Source organism: Neofelis nebulosa, chromosome 8 (assembly GCF_028018385.1).
Source record: "Neofelis nebulosa isolate mNeoNeb1 chromosome 8, mNeoNeb1.pri, whole genome shotgun sequence".
NCBI lineage: Eukaryota > Metazoa > Chordata > Mammalia > Carnivora > Felidae > Neofelis > Neofelis nebulosa.
In genome coordinates this window covers 120,099,165-120,120,305 of record NC_080789.1, presented here as the reverse complement: position 1 = coordinate 120,120,305, position 21,141 = coordinate 120,099,165, and the positions used below count along the sequence as shown (strand labels likewise).

At 37.5% G+C, this 21,141-nt stretch overlaps 1 protein-coding gene across 1 annotated transcript in view; it reads right to left on the bottom strand.

Annotated features, from left to right (window-relative positions):
* Positions 1–21,141, bottom strand: part of ARHGAP21 (Rho GTPase activating protein 21) — a 133,180-nt gene that overhangs the window by 65,643 nt on the left and 46,396 nt on the right. The window contains 2 exon segments of the mRNA XM_058681681.1: positions 9,573–9,597; positions 9,853–10,032. Of these exon segments, the coding sequence (XP_058537664.1) occupies positions 9,573–9,597; positions 9,853–10,032 (205 nt within the window).

Sequence of the window (21,141 nt, the reverse complement as noted above, 5' to 3'; positions counted from 1 at the left end):
CTAGACACTGGAAATTAACAATAAAAGACAGTTTCCTTCCTTAAATAATCTTTGTCCTTAAAGCAATGCATAAAAACACTGTCTTCATAAATACAATGAATAGTCTGGGTATGTAGGAAAATTTCACTTTGCACACGCCGATGATTAATTTTTGATAAGAGATATCATTGCCCCTCTTATTTCTGCATTTTCCTGTATCAGATCTGTGCTGCGGCCACCACCTCCCAGAATCAGGTATAGGAGGAGGCAGAAAATCTCAGCGTGTTTACCATGGAGCAGGAGCAATCATTCGGATTAGCTGTCTCCAAAATATGAGGAGGGATTTTCCAGAAGAGAATTAGGGAAACTAACTGTGAAGCATGAAACAATCGATTTACTTCATCTTATACAAAATGGGCTTCCAAACATTTGAAAATAGCTATCACTTTCTTGCCCTCTGCATCTCTTTTGCAAGCCAAAGGCTCAAGTTCTTTCAATCTTCTCAAAAAATACACATCATAAAATTTATATATATCCTTGCCATCACTGTCTTTGATTTCTGGGGCTCCCCAGTGTTTCAACCATGTCCTATTTAACCACAAGAAGATCTGGGAGCCCTCATTTCCCATCCTTTCCCACCTCAGATGGAGATGAATAAAATGAATATCTGAAGTTAACTTATCAATAGCAACATGAAGAATCACTTATCTTGTGTGTGTGTGTGTGTGCGCGCATCTGTAAGCTTATACATTTTTATACTAGGAAACATTGCTCGTAACAGCAAACTACAAATAACTTCGTAATCTGATTTTATCCATGTTGATAGGATATAAAGATATTTTATTATGACATATGGGTGGCAAATCTTCCAATGAAGTATCGATGTACTAGCAAATTGAGCTACTACAAGGGAATGCACAATTTATATTTGAACCAGAGTGCGTATACATGTGAGCCTAGCTGCTAGACAACATCTCCAAATACTATTAATGTCAACCCTATATGTGCAGGCTACTGAATATGAGCCCCTTCCATTTTAAGAGTTTCTTCACCCAGCAGGCAGAAGAAAAGCCTAAGTCCTAGACAGTTATGAATCAATTAGAAGATTAGCCCACATTTAAGAATAATGTTAACTGAAAATTATGCTTCCACCAACCTGAAAGCTACCTGGGTGCTAAGCAAAGGAAGGGGGAAAAGAGAAGGAAACCAATTTCTAAAAAGTGGCTACAGACCAAACTTCACATTGATTTGCAGGCTAAAAATACAATCGCCTGGTTCTGTATGAAAGCAAACACCAGTCTACTTGAAAACAACTTTTTCACCCTAGATCTCAAAAAATCTCCAGTAATAACTTTTGAAGGTCAACAAACGCAAAATAGTCCAATACATAAAGCAAAAAAAAAAACAAAAACCCAACCTATCCTGAGCTAGAACCAGAAAAAAAAAAAAAAAAAGGAAAGAGAAACAGAGGAGCGCCTGGGTGGCTCAGTCAGTAAGTGTCCAGCTTCAGCTCAGGTCATGATCTCACTGCTCGTGGGTTTGAGCCCCAGGTGCTGTGCTGACACCTCAGAGCCTGGGGCCCACTTCAGATTCTGTGTCTCTCTCTTTTTCTGCCCTGCCCCCACTCATTCTCTCTTTTCTCTCTCAAAAAAATGAGTAAACGTTAAAAAATTTAAAAAAGAAAAGAAAAGAAAAGAGAAACAGACCCAGAAAGACTCTTGATAGTGGAATTTCCAGAACCAGATTATAAAACAACTTTGCTTAGCATGTTTGAAGAAATTATTAAAAAAAAAAGGCCTAAAAATGATAAAGAGAAAACTATAAGAAGCGATCATGTACAGTTTACTACATTACCCTAAAGAACTTCTAACAATCAAAATTTAAAACTCAAGATTATTAGATATATACTAGAAGAAAATATCCAAAATGCAGCTGGGGAAGACCAAAAACAAAGAGGAAAAAGTAGAGAATTTAGGAGCCATAGGGGACAGAATAAAAACATCTAACATATGTTTAATTGAAGAATTAAGAGAGCATTGAAGAATTGAAGAGAGCCTTGAAATACAGATAATACGTGAGGAAACACTGACTGAAAATTTTCTAGAACTGATGATAGACACCCAATGACAGACACAAGAAGCTCAATGAATTGGAAACAAGGAAAATAAAAATAAATTTTCACCAAGAATGGCCAAACACCAAAATGGCCAAACACCAAAGACATGCAGAAAATCTTAACAGTAGATATGAAAAAAGTTTGCCTTCAAAAAACCAATAAACCAAAATATGAATTCTTATGAGCAAGTATAGAAGCCAAAAGAGAGTGGGATATGATCTTCAATATGTTGGAAGGAAAGATCAACATAAAATTCTGTAGCAACAATCTTTTCCAAAATGAGAGCAAAGCAAAGACCTTTCAGGAAAAAAACAAACCAACAAAAATCCCGAGAGAATTGTGACACAACATAAAAGTATCCTGCAGGTAGGAGGGAGAGAAATAAGTAGAGAGAGCATGACCTAAGGCCCTTATATTGTTTCAGAACAGAGTAAAATATTAATTAGCATTAGACTGTGATAAACTTGCATATTATAATTTCTAGGATAACCACTAAAAGAATCACAATATATTACTTAGTCTTAAAGAGAGAAAAGAAATATAAGAAATTCAAAATAAAATAGAAACTTTAAAATAAAGTAGGCGATTAAACAATAAATGTATTATGAGTTGTATTAAACGTAAACAGACAAAAATTTCCAAATCTGACAATAGTGAACTGCCTTATTTCAGAATCAACTCTTCCACACATGAGCCACAACCAGAAAAGCTCGACCAAGTACAGGTAACATTTGTATGAAGGCAGAGACAGCTCCAAGGCAAGAGCACTCAGAGGGACAAGATCCCAGAGAGAAGGAAGTCCAGCGAGGTGGTCTCGGTGTTTTACACCGTTTTTCAAATCGAGGCCTTTTCTGCTTCCAAAGCCACAGCTGAGAGACCGAGGGGCTGTGCAGAGCTTCCATCAGTCTCAAAGGGCCACGGGAACAAAAATGGGCATTCGAGGCCAGCCAAGGAAGAGGGCCTGGAAAACACCACCATGCTTTCAGTTGAGGCTTCCAAAGTAACATGTGGGGTGAGCAGGGGTGAAAAAGAGAAAGCCCAACCCCGTCAAGCATGCAGGTGTGCTGTGCAGATTTCCTTCGAGAGAGGCTGCTATGGGGAACACAGCTGGGTGACAGCCCCAGCTGCTGCCCTTTAATATCCGCCGCCACATTTGCACAGAGGCCACGTTTCCCCACGCCTGCCCAAGGATTCTCAAGGGCAGTGCTTGCATGGGAGCTCCCCAGTTGCCTCACAGAGACCTCCATACCTTGTGCTGCAATCTGGCACCTTTCCTACCGGAGCCTCCCTTCCCTCTCTTCTTTCACAGATGTCAGACCTACAGTGCGCTCTGAAGTCTTCCCCTGCCTCTCCCGCCCCCTTCTTCTCAATCCTGCACAGACACTTCTCCCATGAAATCTCTGGCACGTCTAACACTGTCTTGCCATCTGTTCCTGTTGTGGCGTCTGTTTTGCAGAGAACCCGAACTGTTACACCAAATGTCAAAAAAACTAAGGCCCACCTTTAGGTAAAGACAGTCTCTGAAAAGAGATGCAAAAATCCTAAATACAACAGAAAACCAAACCTGGCAATATGTAAAAAGTATCATATATTATGAACAAGCTTGGTTTAGTCCAGTAATGCAATGTTTAACAGTTGGAAAAATAAATCAATATAATTCACTATATTAAGAGATTAAAGGGAAAAAAATAAAAGGTTTATTCCAAAAGATGCAGAAAAATTCAACACTCCTTCATGGGAAAGACTTTACACTCGCAGATTAGAAGATTCAATTATTTCAAATGTTTTCAAATAATCAAATATTGTAATTAATACAAAGCTAATTAAAATTCCAATAGGATTTTTTTGTGGGTGTGGAAACTGACAAACTGATTTTAAAAGTGTTATAATATTTCAAATGGACAAAAACAGCCAATCCAATCGTGAACAACAAACTTAAAAGACTTTACCTTTCAGCAACATTTATTATATAGTAACGACAGTAAAATTAAGATCACAGTTTTGCTGCAAAGAAAGTGACCGATGGAACAGAACAAAGGTTGACAAATTTTGTGTGTAAAGAGCCAAGCAGTAAATATTTTAGGCCATGCAGAACATATACAGTCTCTGTCACATATTCTTCTTCTTTTAAACAACCTTTTAAAAATATAGAACTGTTCTTAGTTTGGAAGCTACACTAAAGTGAGGCACAGGCCAACCCCTGGAAAGAAGGAAGTCCAGAAACAGACCTACACATATACAGATACTTTATGATCAAGGTGGTTTTACAGAGCAGTAAAGAAAGTACGGTCTTTTCACTAAAGACTGCAGGGTTAAATGTATATCCATATAGGGGGAAAAAATCTTGACTTCATACTACATGCAAAAATAGTCAATTGCAGGTGAACTGGAGATAGATAACACAGGAGAATATCTTTGTGACCATGCTTAAATAGGATTCAACGTATTAGCCATAAAAGGGAAGATTGACAATTTGGACTATATTACAAATAGGAACTTTCCTTTATGAAAATTACTAACGAGAAATTGAAAGGTAACTAATAGCTGGATATTTGCTATAGATACAACTAATAAAATCCTCATCGAGAATATTTAAAAAATTGTTTAATGTTTTTTAAATTTATTTTTGAGAGAGAAACAGGGTATGAGTGGGGGAGGGGCAGACAGAGAGGGAGACACAGAATCTGAAGCAGGCTCCAGGCTCTGAGCTGTCAGCACAGAGTCTGACGTGGGGCTTGAACCCACAAACCATGAGATCGAGACCTGAGCCGAAGTCAGACGCTTAACTGACTGAGCCACTCAGGCGCCCCTCCTCATCAAGAATATTTAAAGAACTCCTACAAATTAATTTTTTTTAAAGTACTGATACCCAATAGCCAAACGAAAGGTAATCAACCCCATTAGTTTTCAGGAAGATAAAAATGAACCCACATGCCACACCACTATACACCCACTAAAATGACTAAAATTAAAAAGACTGACAAATATTAAATGTTAGTGAGGATATGACACAACTGGGACTCTCACACCTCGTGGTTCAGTATATTAGTTGGTATAATCACTTTGAAAACAATTTAGCAGTATCTACTAAATGTGCCTGTATGCATACCTATTAGTGTTACCCCTGGATACACAGACCCACTAGAAATAAGTACACGTGTTCCCAAAAGTTCATGTATAAGAACGCTCATAGCTGCACTGGCTGAAATAGCTAAACACTGGGGGAAAAAATCCAACTAAATTATTATATATGTTCTCTTTGTTTTAAATCAACTTTAATGAGGTATATAATTTACATGTAATAAAATGTGCTCATTTTAAGTGTGAGCTTCCTAAGTTTTGACAAATGTATAAACCCATGTAACCACCATGACAATCAAGATAAAGAACATTTCCATCTTGCCAGAAACTTCCCTTAGCCCCTTTGCAATCAATTCAGGCAACCACAATTTGGGTTGGATTTATCTTTCCTCCCATACAAATAGCATCAGACAGTCTGTACTCTTTTGTGCTTGGTTTCTTTCACTCATCAAAATGTTTTAGACAGCAAAAGCATGAACAACAAAAGAAAAAGTACATAAATTAGATTTCATCAAAATTAGGAACTTTTGTGCATCAAAGGACATTATCAAGAAAGTGAAAAAAACAATCTGTGGGATGAGGGAAAATATATGCAAATCATATATCTGATAACAATCTACTATCTAGAATATATAAAGAACACTTACAACTCAAAATCAAAAAGACAAATAACCCAATTAAAAAAAAAAAAAAAAGGAGCAATGGACTTAAATAGACATCTCTCCAGAGAAGATATACAAACGGTTAACAAGCACACGAAAAGATGCTCAATTTCACTAGTTATTAAGGAAATAAATGCAAAGCAAAACCACAATGAGATACCACTTCACACTCACTAGACTGGCTATAATTCAAAAATGGAAAATAACAGGCACTGATGAGGATGCGGAGAAACTGTGACCTTCACACATTGCTGGTGCAAATGTAAAAATGGTACAGTTACCATGGAAATGTGGAAAACAGTTTGGCAGGTCCCCAGATGTTAAACACAGAATTACCACATAACAGCGGAGCAATCCCACTCCTAGATATATATCCTAGAGATCTGAAAACAGGGACTCAAATAAACACTTGCATACACAAGTTCATAGCAACACTAATTACAATAGCCAAAAAAGGTAGAAACAGTCCAAATGTCCATCGATGGGTGAATGGATAAGCAAGCTGTGGTATATACATGCAAGGGAATACTATACAGCCAGGAATGAAGTATTGATTCCTGTTCCCCATGGACAAAACTCAAAAACATTACACAAAATGCAAGAAGCCATATGAAAAACATTATATATTGTATCATTCTATTTTTATAAAATATCCAGAATAGGTGAGTCCAAAGGGACAGAAGACAGACTGGGATTTCTCAGGGACTTTGGGGAGGGGAGAATAGTGAATGACAGCTTAATGGATATGGGCTTCCTTATGGAGCAATGAAAATGTTTTGGAACTAGACAGAGGTGATAGATGTACGTTTCATACATGACCTTTAATTCTATACTAAATGTCACTGAATTGTTCGCTTTACAACGGTGAATTTTGTATTATGTGAATTTCACTTCAATATAAGAAATGTTTATGAGATTGATCCACAAGGCTATGTGTATTCCATTGCATTGATACACCACAATTTGGTTATCTATTCTTATATTGATGAATACTTAGGTTGAATCCAGTGTTTATTTATTATGAATACAGCACTTATGAATATTCCTGTACAAATAGTTTTGCAGGCAAATATTTCATTTATCTTTGGTAAATACCTATGAATGCCCTTAACATCTCTTACAACTAAGTGAAAAATACCAAAAACATTCTATCAGTCATGAGATGCATAGGTATCAAAAATATAACCAAATCAAAGATGGAAATCAATTGCAAATATTAAAGCAATAATGCTTTATCCTTCTGCTGAACAGACTTAAGCCAATAGGACATGTTCAGTTAGGAAAAAGAAGAAGAAAATTAAAGAACAAGTATAAAATGCTAAGACTATGTTAACCAAAATTGCATATGAAAGTTGAATTAAGGTATTTTAATACTCTTTACCTTTCAAGGGAACAGAATGCTCTTTCTTACATTTCCAAGGATGAATTATGAAAGTAAAGAATTTTCTGCAAAACCATGGTAGAAAGTGAGAGGAAACCCTAGAACCAGATGGCTTGTTTGTGGTCCAATGCTGTCCCTTGCTAATTACTTAAACACTTCATGCTTCAGTTTCCTCATCTAAAATAGGGAGGTGATAATATCCACCCCAGAAAGTTGATGAACTAATCCACAAAAAATCTTAAAACAGTGCCCGGCACATTATAAATCAGCTGCCACCACTGCCACCACACTATCTCCCCCTCCTCCTCCACATCATCATCATCATTATCATCATCATCATCATTATCATCATCATCATCATCATCACCATCATCTTCTCATCATCATCATCATCATCTATCTATATGATATGATCATATGATATGATATGATATGATATGATCATATCATACTAACTATACCCTGTTTTATCCACCAATTCTTGACTTTACATAAGTCAGACTGTTTCTTAAAAGACAGCATTATTCTAGGTGCTGTGTGTAACAGGCCACCTGAGCACCAGCACATCGTCCTGAGGGACGATGGGAGGACAGAAGACCCACATCCTCCTTCCTCTTGCTGAAGCTGTTTTGTAAGCTTTCCCTTTCCTCGCTAACACCTATTTCTAGCTCATGCCAAGTAACATTTGGAATTCTTCCTGAACCCCAGTGCATGACAGATGGTGACACAAGAGTGGCCCTCCCTGCACAACAGTGATAACCTATGAAGGGTCCTACCTGGCCTTACACTCACAGAATACTTTTGATAATGCTGAAAGAAATTGTTTTCTTCCCCTTTAGCCCTTAGCATGACCATTCTAAGACCGCAAATCAGATATGGGTATTACAAAGTTTCATCAACAGGGGAGTGGATAAACAAACGGGTGGATAACCAGTCTGCGGTGTATTCAAACACACTAATCAGCAACAAATGAAAGAGCAGTGTTAGTATCTATCTGTACCGTGCAGTGGAACCTCAAAAATACTACAGCAAGCAAAAGACACAAACAAGTACATGATACGGTATTCCATTTATAAGAAATACTAATCTGCAGTGATGGGAAGCAGATTAGTGGTTGTCTAGGAACAGCAGAGTGCTGTGTAAGGGAACTTTATGGAATGATGGAAAGGTTTTTTTTTTTTTTTTTTTTTTTTTTAATTATTGAAGTATATAGCAATATACAATGTTACATCAGTTTCAGGTGTAAAACCTACTGATTCTACAGAAAGGTTCTTTTTGGTGTTAGAGCTTGATTGGGATGGTGGTTTCACAAGTTATAGATTTATCAAAATGTACCTTACATGTATAACTGTACACTTAAGATTGGTGCAAACATGACATTCTTGTTAAAAAGGTGTAACTTCAAAGTCATGATAAGAAAACATCAGACAAAGCCAAACTGACGGGAACTGTACAAAATAACGCACTGGTACTCTTCAAAGGTGTTGAGGCCATGAAATACAAGGACAGACTGAGGCGCTGTCACAGACTAGAGAAGACAAAGGGACAAGACAATTGAATGCAATGTGGAATCTCGCATCGGAGAAAAGATGCTGGTAGAAAAACTAGTAAAAAAACAAATAAAGTCTGTAGTTTAATTAACAGTATCAGACCAATGCTAATTTCTTAGTCCTGTTCACTGTACCACGAATGTGTAAGTTGTTGGACATTATGGGAAGCTAAACGAAGGATATACAGAAACTTCTGTACTATTTTAGCAACCTTTATTCTAGTCTAAAATCATCTAGAAATAAAAGTTTTTAAAATGGGCACATTTTATTGTGTGTGACATTTAACTCATCAGAGTTCATATAAAATTAAAACAAAAATGAGTGGACGTTAATAAGAAATATCCCCATCCCCGGCCTGATTCTCCTTTTAATAAGCTTATTAAAGATAATGCTTCAGTCAAGAGTAAGATTAACTATGAGAAGACCCCAAGTACTCTCTTTTTCACTATTTGAGTCAAAAAATCTGCTAGATAAAACACACAGCATTTCTTACCTAAAAAAAAATTAGTGAATTTAAAAGATTACTAATTAAATAAAAATATCACAATTACTTTCCTCAGAATCATAGATGTTCCCCTGCATAAGCACTAACATATAATTCACAATAAAATCACCACATGTTGAAATCATGCTGAGACAATGGAATCCATAAAACAGTAAAATTATTTCATTTCTAGGGCTCTCCCATCTAAGAGTTATATATATATTTGGACTCGAAAAACTGTATCAGCTCATTTAATACTACTTAAGGAACAGAAAGACATGTAGCAAAACAGAGAAAAATTAAAATTTTTATAGCATACCTCCTCTGTTGCCATTTTCTTCATCCTACAATATAAAAAAAAAAAAAATACCCATATGTGAATAGTTATTTAGAAATTCCAGTAAAATCAAAGCAAGCCTCAATTCAATTCAAAGTGCCCTCCCCAAAACGTGGCAATAACAACCTCATTAACCTCCAGAAGGATGGAGCCTTCATAAGGAAGGCACAAGGGGAGGATGAGAGGAAGATAAGAAGGAGACAGGAACTGCCTTGCATTGTTGTTGTTGTTGTTTTTAACTTCCTTTAATTAATGTTCTTACCTTATATGAAAATTGAATTGCAGACTCTGGGGGATAAACAATAAAATGCCTCAATGTAAAACCAAAGCCTTGAGATGTTCTTTTCAACATAACTGTTTTGGGACCTGGCCAGGAGAATGTTTCATCTTCGGATGGTGATACAGTTTCACTTTGTTCTTTTCCATCTTTACTCTTTGATACCTAAAATAAAAAGACATTTAAAAGTTAACTAGAAAATTCAACAGACTTCCTCACTTGGACAAAAACCATATGTATGAGTGCAGATACAAACCTTAAGGAGAAAGAGGAACCATATTCTTTGTATTACAAATCACGTAGATCATCGTGATTTTTCTAGAAAGGGATGCTATGAAAGGTAATCAGATGCAAGAAAGAACCCTTGGTAAGTCTAACAGTTAAAACTGAAAACGCGATAGAAGGTATGAAGCTAACACCATGACCATCCCGTAAAGCACTAAGAAACACAAACTATGAAAGAAGAGACGTGATTCTCTTACTAAGAACACTAAAACTGTTATCAGAGAGTCCAACAGAAATAAAAGATAATTAGAAAATAACAGACAAGACCTTCAAGTCCTGAGCACAAATTCAGTACCCACACAGCTAGTCCTTCCACTACCCTGGCTATCCAGCATTCTGCTCTCTTCTCTTCCACTCTTGGCTTTCATCTGGTCATGGCTGAAAACCCTGCATAATCGCAAATCAAACACCCACTCTTCATTCCCTCCCATCCATCCCTCAGCTCTTCTAAGTCTGCCATCTGGAGCTGCTGCCTCCTACCTCTTCCCTGTCCCTCACCACCTCATGTTCTCACTTCCCTTGTAAGCCAGTTTCAATTCACTCCATTGCCTTTCTCTTCCTTCCTCGAAGTCCTAACCTTGACACAATCTAACCTCGGATAAATAATTAACACTGCCTGCTCTGGGCCTGCACCTATGTGGCCAAACATGAGCGGAGATGGAAAGAAAGAAAGAAAGAAAGAAAGAAAGAAAGAAAGAAAGAAAGAAAGAAAGAAAGAAAGGAAGGAAGGAAGGAAGGAAGGAAGGAAGGAAGGAAGGAAGGAAGGAAGGAAGGAAGGAAGGAAGGAAGGAAGGAAGAAAAAGAAAGAAAGAAAGAAAGAAAGAAAGAAAGAAAGAAAGAAAGAAAGAAAGAAAGAAAGAAAGAAAGAAATCGAACAAACAAATAAATAAATACGAAGCTGTTTTCATTTTAAGTTCATAACCTCAAGGGAGCTTTTACTGTTGTCTGCCAATAATAATATAGTTCTGTCCAGTATATTCGAGCTACATGACTATTTTATCCCTTCTCGTCCTCACTTGCAGCTAATGACCCTGCTTTCTGTCACACTGAAAACCACAGGCCATGAGATGAGAGCTTAGTCGCTTGCCACATCTACCCCCCTACAGCTGTGGCCAGCTTCTCCTGCCCTCTTTCTCATCACAATCCTGCTCCGATGGCCCACTCTTCTGGGGTCCCTACCCATGTACCAGACCCCTTTTACTGCTCACAGATGTGATTCCTGCAATTCTCCCCTCTCCTTCACATCATCTATTTTCTTTACTATACTCCCATCAGCATAGACACATTTTGTAAGTCCTTTAATTTTAAAGCAACAACAACAAAATCCTCGAACCACATAGCCCTCTCAAGCTACCCCCTTGTTTGCCACCACCACTCTGCCTATCCTGTAGAGCAAAACTCTTTGAAAGTTGACTATAGTTGCTCTCTTGAATTCTTTTCCTCCCATTTTCTTTTGAATCCCCTAATTCCCTGATACTGTCCTGGTCAAGGTTACCAACGGCTTCCACATTGCTAAACTGAGCAGTCAATTCTCAGTTCTTGTCTTAATGTGACTTACCAATGGGTTCAAGAATCACTTCTCCTTTTTGAAAATTTGTCTCCACTTGACTTCCTATACTGATTTTACTCCTAACTCATAGGCTATTTCTTAGTCTCCTTTGTTACTACGTCATCTGCTCAACTGCTGACATTGGGAATATCCAGGGCTCAGTCCATAGACTTTTCTAGTTCTACTCTGTCTTTTGGTGATTTCATCCAGTCTAATGCTTTAAATACCATTTATATATAGACAACCCCTAATTTTTAAATCTAGCCCAGCTATCTCCCCAATCTAATAGGTATCTCAAAATTGTGTCTGCATTACTGCTAAGATTTTGTATTAAATTACAATTCCAAGTTCATCTCAGCAGTTTGAAATATCACCTTTATTGGGGCACCTGGGTGGCTCAGTTGGTTAAGCATCCGACTCTTGATTTCGGCTCAGGTCATGATCTCATGGTTCCTGAGTTCAAGCCCTGCCTTGGCCTCTGCATTCACAGCACAGAGCCTGCTTGGGATTCTCTCTCTCCGTCTCTCTCTGACCCTCCCCATTTGTTCTCTCTCTCTCTCTCAAAATAAATAAATAAACTTAAAAAAAAAAAAATGCCACCTTTGTCAAATGGCAAATACTTGAACATGCTTCCTTTTATTATATTTTTATTATGTTTCACTAGTGAATCTACCTATTCCTTCAGAATGACTTGCTTCATATAAAGGTGTTAAAACTTAAAAAATGTCCTGAAATTAATTTTTGCATGATAAAAAATTTATTACACTACAAAGAAAATAAATCCAAGAGACTTCTAAATCCTTAATATTTTCATCACACAGTCAATATTTGGGCTGTTAGTAGTTAGCTATTCATCAATTTCATTTTCTCTTCTTCCTGGAAAGATAACTAGATAGTAACATTCTCCAGGCAAACTTGCCATAAGGGCAGCTGTGACCAAATTCTAGTCAATGGAATTCTAGTCAGTGGAATGTGAATGAAAATAATATGCAATATACAAAAATCAGTTGTATTTCTACATACTTACAATAAGCATTGGTAACTGAAAAAACTTTTAAAATACTGCTCAAAATACGAAATACTTAAGGACAAATCTGACAAAAGATTTGCAAGGCTTATTAACTGAAAATCCAAAACACTGCCGAGAGATTTAAAGCATATCTAAATAAATGGAGAGATATACCATGTTCATGGATCAGAAGACTAAGTATTCTTAAAATGTCAACTCTCCCCAAATTGATCTAGAAATGAGATCACAATAAAAATCCAGGAGATTTCTGTTTAGAAGTTAACATACCATTTCTAAAATTCACTTTAAAATGAGAAGAATCCAAACAGCTAAAACAAATTTGAAAAAGAACAAAACTGGTGTACTTACAGAACAAGAATTCAAGGCTTATCATAAAGCTACAATAATCAAGACTGAAATCATCTATGGAGACTTTGTGCACCTGAAGCTAATTTATCATAAATGCATTTTAGTTTATCCTCCCTTCTAGGACTTTGCTAGAAAGAGGGAGTAAGAGCAAACATCAACATGGGGGAATCAAGCTGAGTCTCAAGTAACTGCAAAAGTGATCATACAATTAGGTAAAGTTTGCAGGATAAAGGTTATTATTCTGGGCTTAATCACCTAAATAGTTTAGTCAAGATTTAAGCGGTGACTAGATCCTCCTTTTGTGATCCAAATGAAAGAATCATTTTATACATGCACATAAGCAATCCCCCCATTTATTCAGTAAATAAATACTGAGAACCTACTGTGTATCTAACACTGTTCCACCCAGTTAGGATACAAGGATAAATAAAATATACATAATTTATTTTGTTTTCTAAATTAAGCTTCTAATTTTAAGATAACTATAGGTTCACATGCATTTGTAAGAAATAACACCAAGGGATCTCCTTAATCTTTATGCAATTTCCCTCAACATCAACATCCTGGAAAACTATAGTACGTATCACAACCAGGATAATGACATGGATAGCATCCATTCATCATATTCAGAGCAGTTTTACTTGTATCCTGTTTATGTTTAGCTCTGTGCAGTTTTATTGCATGTGTACAATTGTATATTCACCACCAGTCAAGATACAGAACAGTGCTTTTACCATAGGATCTCTCCTGTGGTCCTTTCATAACCACATCCACCCTCTCCCCTCGCTCCTCACCCAGCCCCTAACTCTAGGCAACCACTACTCTGCTCTGTATTTCTATCATTCAACAATGTTATATAACTGGAACCATGCAGTCAGTAAACTTCTGGGATTGCCTTTTTTCAATCAGCCGAATTCTCTGCAGAATCACCCAAGTTGTTGCATGTGTCAACAGCTCATCTCTTTCATTGCTAAACAGTACTCCACGGTATGGATACACCACAGTTTGTCTGAAAGACATCTTGGTTGTTTTTAATTTGGGGCTATTATGAATAAATATATTACAAATATTTGTATACAGGTTTTGTGTGAACATAATTTCCATTTCTCTGGAATAAATGTCCAAGAGCATAGTTGCTGGGTTATATGGTAACTGCATCTTTAGTTTTGTAAGAAACTGCCTAACTATTTTCCACAGTGAATATACAATTTTAGGTTCCCAGGATGTATGATGTATGAGTGATCCAATTTCTTTGCTTCCTCGACAGCATTTGGTACTGTCATTATTTTTTATTTTAGCCATTGTTATAGGTGTGTAGCGATAGGTACTGTGATTATACTTTGCGTTTCCCTAATGGCTAATAATAAACATCTATTCATGTGTTGCCATCTTATTACATAATTGTAAAGCACAAAAGACTCTTCAAGACTTAAGATTAATAAATCGTTTCATGTTACACATGAGGAAACTGAGGCCCAAATTGGTTATGCGATTTATCTGAGATTACTGCTGGCTAGTGTCAGGGCAAGAATTAAAATCATGGCTTCCTGAATCTAAAGCTAGAATATCTCCCCTATGTCATATTATGTTTCTTCTCTTTTATTCTGTAGTCTGCACAGATTCTTCTCCCCAATAGCTCTTTGATCTAATTTATTATATTTTTAAATTTCACTTTCCTGCAGGACTACAATTTTAGCACTTTGAAAACTGTCCATGTCTTAAATTTATCTTGAGTGAAGTATTATGACTTGGCCCCTGAGCTTCCAAATATATTCAAGTTGTCTTTACTTTTCCTTTGAATATAGAGATAACCCTCTTGCATTATGAGTTCATGTTTCAAGTTTCTTAACTAAGCCTGCTATGTCTTATTCTACTGACTTCTTCACAAAAATGGAGAGGATGGGATGAAGAAGAATAAGGAATTTCTTTTTTGATCCTGAAAACTTTTAAAGATTTTTTAATGCAACATAGCTCAATTGTTTCTATTATTCCACCTTCCCAGAACATCACACTAAATCCTCTCCAGCCTCCTACCTTTTCCTGACAGGACAGAAGGGAGGGTTATACTTCTTTCCACATAGAAAGAGAAGATGAAAAGAAATACACATATGGGCCTTCTCTACTCCTTTTCTACTTACCCACAGAGCCATTTGATGTGATGACTTTATCAGAAGAGCAAACCACAGGCACACGGTGAAGGGCACCGCAGTTACAGAATCCTCCACTTAAGAAGACCCCTAAGGCATGTCCCTCTCCACACGTCTCACCTCCCCACCATGAGCATCAAGTCATGTACTAGCAGCGTCAGGGTGCAAGAGGTAACCAAGAGACTAGAACAATGGCAGTTAAATTTCTGTGGATTAAGGACTGTCATTTGATCCCCTTAAAAGACTTCATAACAAGGTCACTCGATTGAATAAATAATAGCTCAAGGTTAAAAGAAACCAAAATAAAGGACGAAAACTAACTGCATAAAACCCAGACATAACAATTAGACAAAGCAACCCAAAGGAGTGAAAGAAGGTATGAAAGGAAAACAATCATATAACAATAAAGGAAATTAAAACCTCATGGATGAGAATACAAATTGGCATGACGGAACTTTTTAGGATGATAGAAATGTTCTAAAAGTAGGTTGTGATCAAAGTTCCACAACTGTATAAATTTAGTGCAAACCACTGAAATGCAAACTGACAGTAGCAGGTGAATTTTATAGCATGTAAATTATACTTCAATGAAGATATTAAAAAAAAAAACACTCACATAGGTAAAAAGGACAAAGTCTAAATGTTATCCTGAGCTGTCATGAAAGTAAACACAAGAGTTACAAAAGAATGCTTATGCACACAATAAATATATGACCCCTCAGCTATCTTTTGTAACTACTTGTACTTTAAGTAGAATCTGGATAGCTTCCTAGAAGTTTCCAGGAACCAGGCTGTGTTCAGCTTAAAAAATTCTAATATTAATTCTATCATATACCTAAGATTATGAGTCCTACTCCTACTTTGAAAGTATTTTAGTTTATCTTACCACTGACAATGTTATCAGTTTCCTAAAGTAAGATTTTTCTTATTTTAGTGCCAGGCTTTTTTTTTTTTTTTTTTTTTTTGAGAGAGAGAGAGAGAGAGAGCAGGCATGGGTGCGTGCACAAGCAGGGGAGGGGCACAGGGAGAGGGCAAGAGAGAATCTCACTCAAGCAGGCTCCACACTCAACACTGAGCCTGACACAGGGCTTGATCTCAGGACGTGGAGATCATGACCTGAGCTGAAATCAAGAGTCAGAGGCTTAATTGACTAAGCCACCCAGGCTACCCATAGGCCAGACTTCAAACTGATAACACATTCTTTTTTTTTTTTTTTAATGTTTTTATTTATTTATTTATTTATTTTATTATTATTATTTTTTTTAATTTTATTTTTGAGACAGAGCATGAACATGGGAGGGGCAGAGAAAGAGGGAAACACAGAATTTGAAACAGGTTCCAGGCTCTGAGCTGTCAGCACAGAGCCCAACGCGGGGCTCGAACTCACGGACCGTGAGATCATGATCTGAGCCGAAGTCGGACGCTCAACCAACTGAGCCACCCAGGCACCCCTGTTTTTATTTATTTTTGAGAGAAAGAGAGAGAGAGAGAGAGAGAGAGAGAGAGAGAGAGAGAGAGAGAACACAAGTTGGGGGAGGGGTAGAGAGAGAGGGAGACACAGAATATGAAGCAGGCTCCAGGCCCTGAGCTGTCAGCGCAGAGCCTGATGCAGGGCTTGAACTTATGAACTGCAAGACCATGACCTGAGCCAAAGTTGTATGCTTAACCTACTGAGCCACTGGGTGCCCCGATACAACACCCTTTTAAGATGTTTCTCCTTTACAGTTTTGAAATGTTACCACAGGTAAGGCTGTCGTCTGGCTGGATTTTTTTCTTTGATAACCCAAGGAGATGGGATCGCACAGAAGGGACTGAGCACGGACTCGAGCCAGTCTACCTGGGCCTGGGTCCTTGGTTCTCCAGCTGTGAACCTTGGATAAGTTCCTTAACGCATCTGTGCCTCAGTTCCACATCTTTACTATGAGGATAATACCAGTGCATACTTCACATCCTTATGGGATTAAAAGAGTTAAAGTCTGTAAAGTGCTTAAAACAGTAAATCATGGGGTGCCTGGGTGGCTGAGTCAATTAAGCGTCCAACTCTTTTTTTTTTTATAAGGTGAACTATTTTACTTTATTTTTTAATTTATTTTTTAATGTTTATTTTTGAGGCAGAGGGAGACACAGCGTGAGCAGGGGAAGGGCAGAGAGAGAGGGAGACACAGAATCCGAAGCAGGCTCCAGGCTCTGAGCTGTCGGCACAGAGCCCGATGCGGGGCTCGAACTCACGAACTATGAGATCATGACCTGAGCTGAAGTAGGACGCTTAACTGACTGAGCCACCCAGGCGCCCCTTAAGTGTCCAACTCTTGATCTCTGCACAGGTCGTGAGTTCACCATTTGTGAGATGGAGCCCCACATGGAACTCTGTGCTGACAGGGCACAGCCTGCTTGAGATACTGCCCTCCTCTACCCCTCCCCCCATCCCCACTTGTTCACTCCCTCTCTCTGCCCCTGTCATGCTTGCTCTCTCTCTCTCTCTCTCTCAAAATAAATAAATAAACACAACAATTAAAAAAAAAAAAAAAGAACTGGAAAACAATGTTAAAACCAAAAAAAAAACAAAAAAAAAACCCAGTAAATCACACATACTAAGCACTAGTTAACTGTTCTTTAAAAAAACCCAGAAGTCACCAATAAATAATGGCTTCTTTCAAAAAGGTATCATGAAAACAGTTTTCAGATACTCAGATGAACCATAAACCACAGTGTTGTCTGAAGGGAAAAGAAAAATCTGGATTCTCCATTAAAGTTTCTACTAGATTTTTACAGACATCATAGCAAGTCTGATGGAGACCTGGATTCATGGTGACTGAGTAACCCGTCAAAACCAACCGGCTAGTAGGTGATAGAACTTACTCTTTAGCTTCTGTGTCATGAGTAGAAAGGAAATGACAACCATCATTTAGATATTGCTTATCTTTAAAGTACTTCCTCCATAGTTGTAATGCCACAGAGAGGTTAATCTTACAGCAAATTATTCCTCACATATTAGGTTTCCTTGGTGTGGCATTTCTCTGCAAAATTTTTCAACATATGTGGAAACATGATGTTTTTCAGGGTTTGTCTGTTTAAAGTCTAATTTAACTTCCAAGTTCAAGCTAAAACACACTTGAATAAAGTTTTTTTATATGCTAAGTATGCTTGCTAACCCTTGACTTGCAGCTTCTGTTTCTAGAGTCTCCTAAAGATGTATCTAGATGTGTTTTTCCAAGGATTCTAGTTCTCAGTAGGCATTTTAATATTTAAGAGATAAAAGATGATGAGCAAAGAAACTGAAAAATCTAGATGACTTTAGTCTAAAATATTTCAAATTAAATACCTGGATTTAATTTTTAAAATGTAACTCTTAATTTTTACATTAATTATTTCCTTGCAAATTCCTATAATATCTTTTATCTAGGTTGACTGTTGACATAGGTCCCTTTCTGCTGCTATTCCTATATGCTATGATTTACAATTATTTTGAATCAGTATTTTTTTTATGTGATTTCCTTTCCTATTCAGAGTTCTGGTTTTAAATGTAATTTTTACATAGATGCACTTTTCTCCCTTCTGTCTCTTTCTCTCTGATTTTCAGATCCCAATATTTCAAAGACACAAATTCTTAATTCCTCAATTTTACAACTTCACCCTCATAAAAGATAGGTATTTTAAAATTTGTGGTAAATTTAAAAATTGGGGAGATTATTGTGAAATTTCGAGAAATTTTAATGTTTTTTAAACTATTATGACTTTGAAAAGTTTATCTTTTTATCTTTTTTTTTTTTTTTTTTTTTAGGAGAAAGAGAGTAGGGGAGGGACACAGAGAGAGACATGGAGAGAGAGAATCCCAAGCAGGCTCCACACCATCAGCACGGAGCATGATGCAGGGCTCGATCTCACATAACGTGAGATCATGACCTGAGCCGAAATCAAGAGTCAAGCTTAACCGAATGAGCCACCCAGTGCCCCGAAAAGTTATTTCGAATTTACTTATGACCCATATAACCTGGTAATATTATCAGGCTCATAAGACGACAAGATGATAAAAGTCAGAATGTACTTCTCTTCACAACCATTCACCCCCATTTCCTGGGCATATTCTCTGAGTTGTGTTATCAGTGGTGGTGACAGGTTTAGATGACACCTACTTAACTCTCTCCCTTGGTCCTCTTGTGACTAATAATAAATGTCTTCATGATAACAGGGGAAAGTCTGAGTTTGTCTGCTAAAATAGCGAAATCACTTTCAAAATAATACGTGGAACGAGAATCCTCATGAGTCCTCTGGCACATGTAAACCTTTCCTTACAGTTTTAAGGAGTTCCTCCTTACTAATCTGGTTCCGGAAGCAGGTATGACTGAATCTAACTGGCATATTTTCTGCATTCATTTTTTTCTTCCTTAACAGCCTCTGGCATCACCTTCTAATTCTGTTACTTAAAAAATTCATTAAAGCAAGGTAGGCTGGGGAATGTGACTAAACTATTTGCCAGAAAGAGGAGGAAAGGGATTGATGGAACGGCTGCCCCATCTCTGATGTGGTTCACTGATTTTCACTGGTATATAAAATTCCATTGTGAATATACCACATCTTATTTATCTTTTATCCTATAAAAGGAAACAGGCCTTTTTCCAGTTATTTTGCAATTACAATTAAAAAAAAAAAAAAAGGCCTCAGGGCACCTGGGTGTCTCAGTCAGTTGAGCGACTTGGGCTCAGGTCATGATCTCACGGTTTGTGAGTTTGAGTCCCACGTCGGGCTCTGTGCTGACAGCTGGGAGCCTGGAGCCTGCTTCAGATTGTGTGTCTCCCTCTCTCTCTGCCCCTCCCCCGCTCATGCTCTGTCTCTGTCTCAGAAATAAACAAACATTAAAAAAATATATATTTTTTAAAGCCTCTAAGAACATCTCCCCGTTGGAAGGACATCCTTTATACCATAGTTTCTTTAAAGTATTTACATAGGGAGTGCCTGGGTGGCTCAGTAGGTTGAGCGACCAACTCTTGATTTCGGTTCAGGTCATGATCTCGGGGCTGGTGGGACTGAGCCCCACCCCGGGCTCTGTGCTGACAGCATGAAGCCTGCCTGGCATTCTCTCTCCCTCTCTCTCTGCACCTCCCCCACTAGCTCGCACACAAGCACACAAACACATGCTCACTCTCTCTGTCTCAGAATAAATAAAAACTTTAAAAAAATAAAGTATTTACATTGGATTTACCTACTTTCTTTAAGGCATTTACATAGGTTTATATACTATTTAGATGGTTTCCTTATGGTATTTACCTGTATGGGATATGCCTTTACAATTTAATGCCAGAAGATGGCTTGCTAATATAGTAAATTTCAATGTGTAATTCAGAAATCTGATCTGGACTATGGCCATAAGCAGACACTACCATAGTTTATCCCTATCATCCTACTTTACCGAGAGGAACATATGGTTTAGGAGACCATCTCTCTTTGAACACACAGACTTTTCTCAATATTTCCACCTCAGTTTCACTCATACTGCCTTAGTGCTATCTCTGGAAATATTTGAACCTCATTTCTCATTAAAAAAAAAATCATTTATGGCTTTGGTTTTAGAGAAAAAGAAATCAAATGAAAAAATATTTTTATAAAGTATTTTGCATGTGCTGTACACACTGCAGGGTTGTTTCCTGAACAACTGAGCGCCTGAATTCCACTTCATATAAGGGAGAGATATTTCTACTTCAAGATACATCATTATATCAAAAATTCTTCCGATATTAACTACAAGCAAATATGAGCATAAGTGATGCTAAAAGTTCAGCTAACGTCCAGTGAGCATCGCCCATGTGTTGTCAGTGTCACCATATTTAAGTGGTATTACAACTTTGAGACACATGGATTTCCATTTTTTTCAAAACGAAGCTCAGAGAAGTAAAGTGACTTTCCCGCAGTCCTAAAAC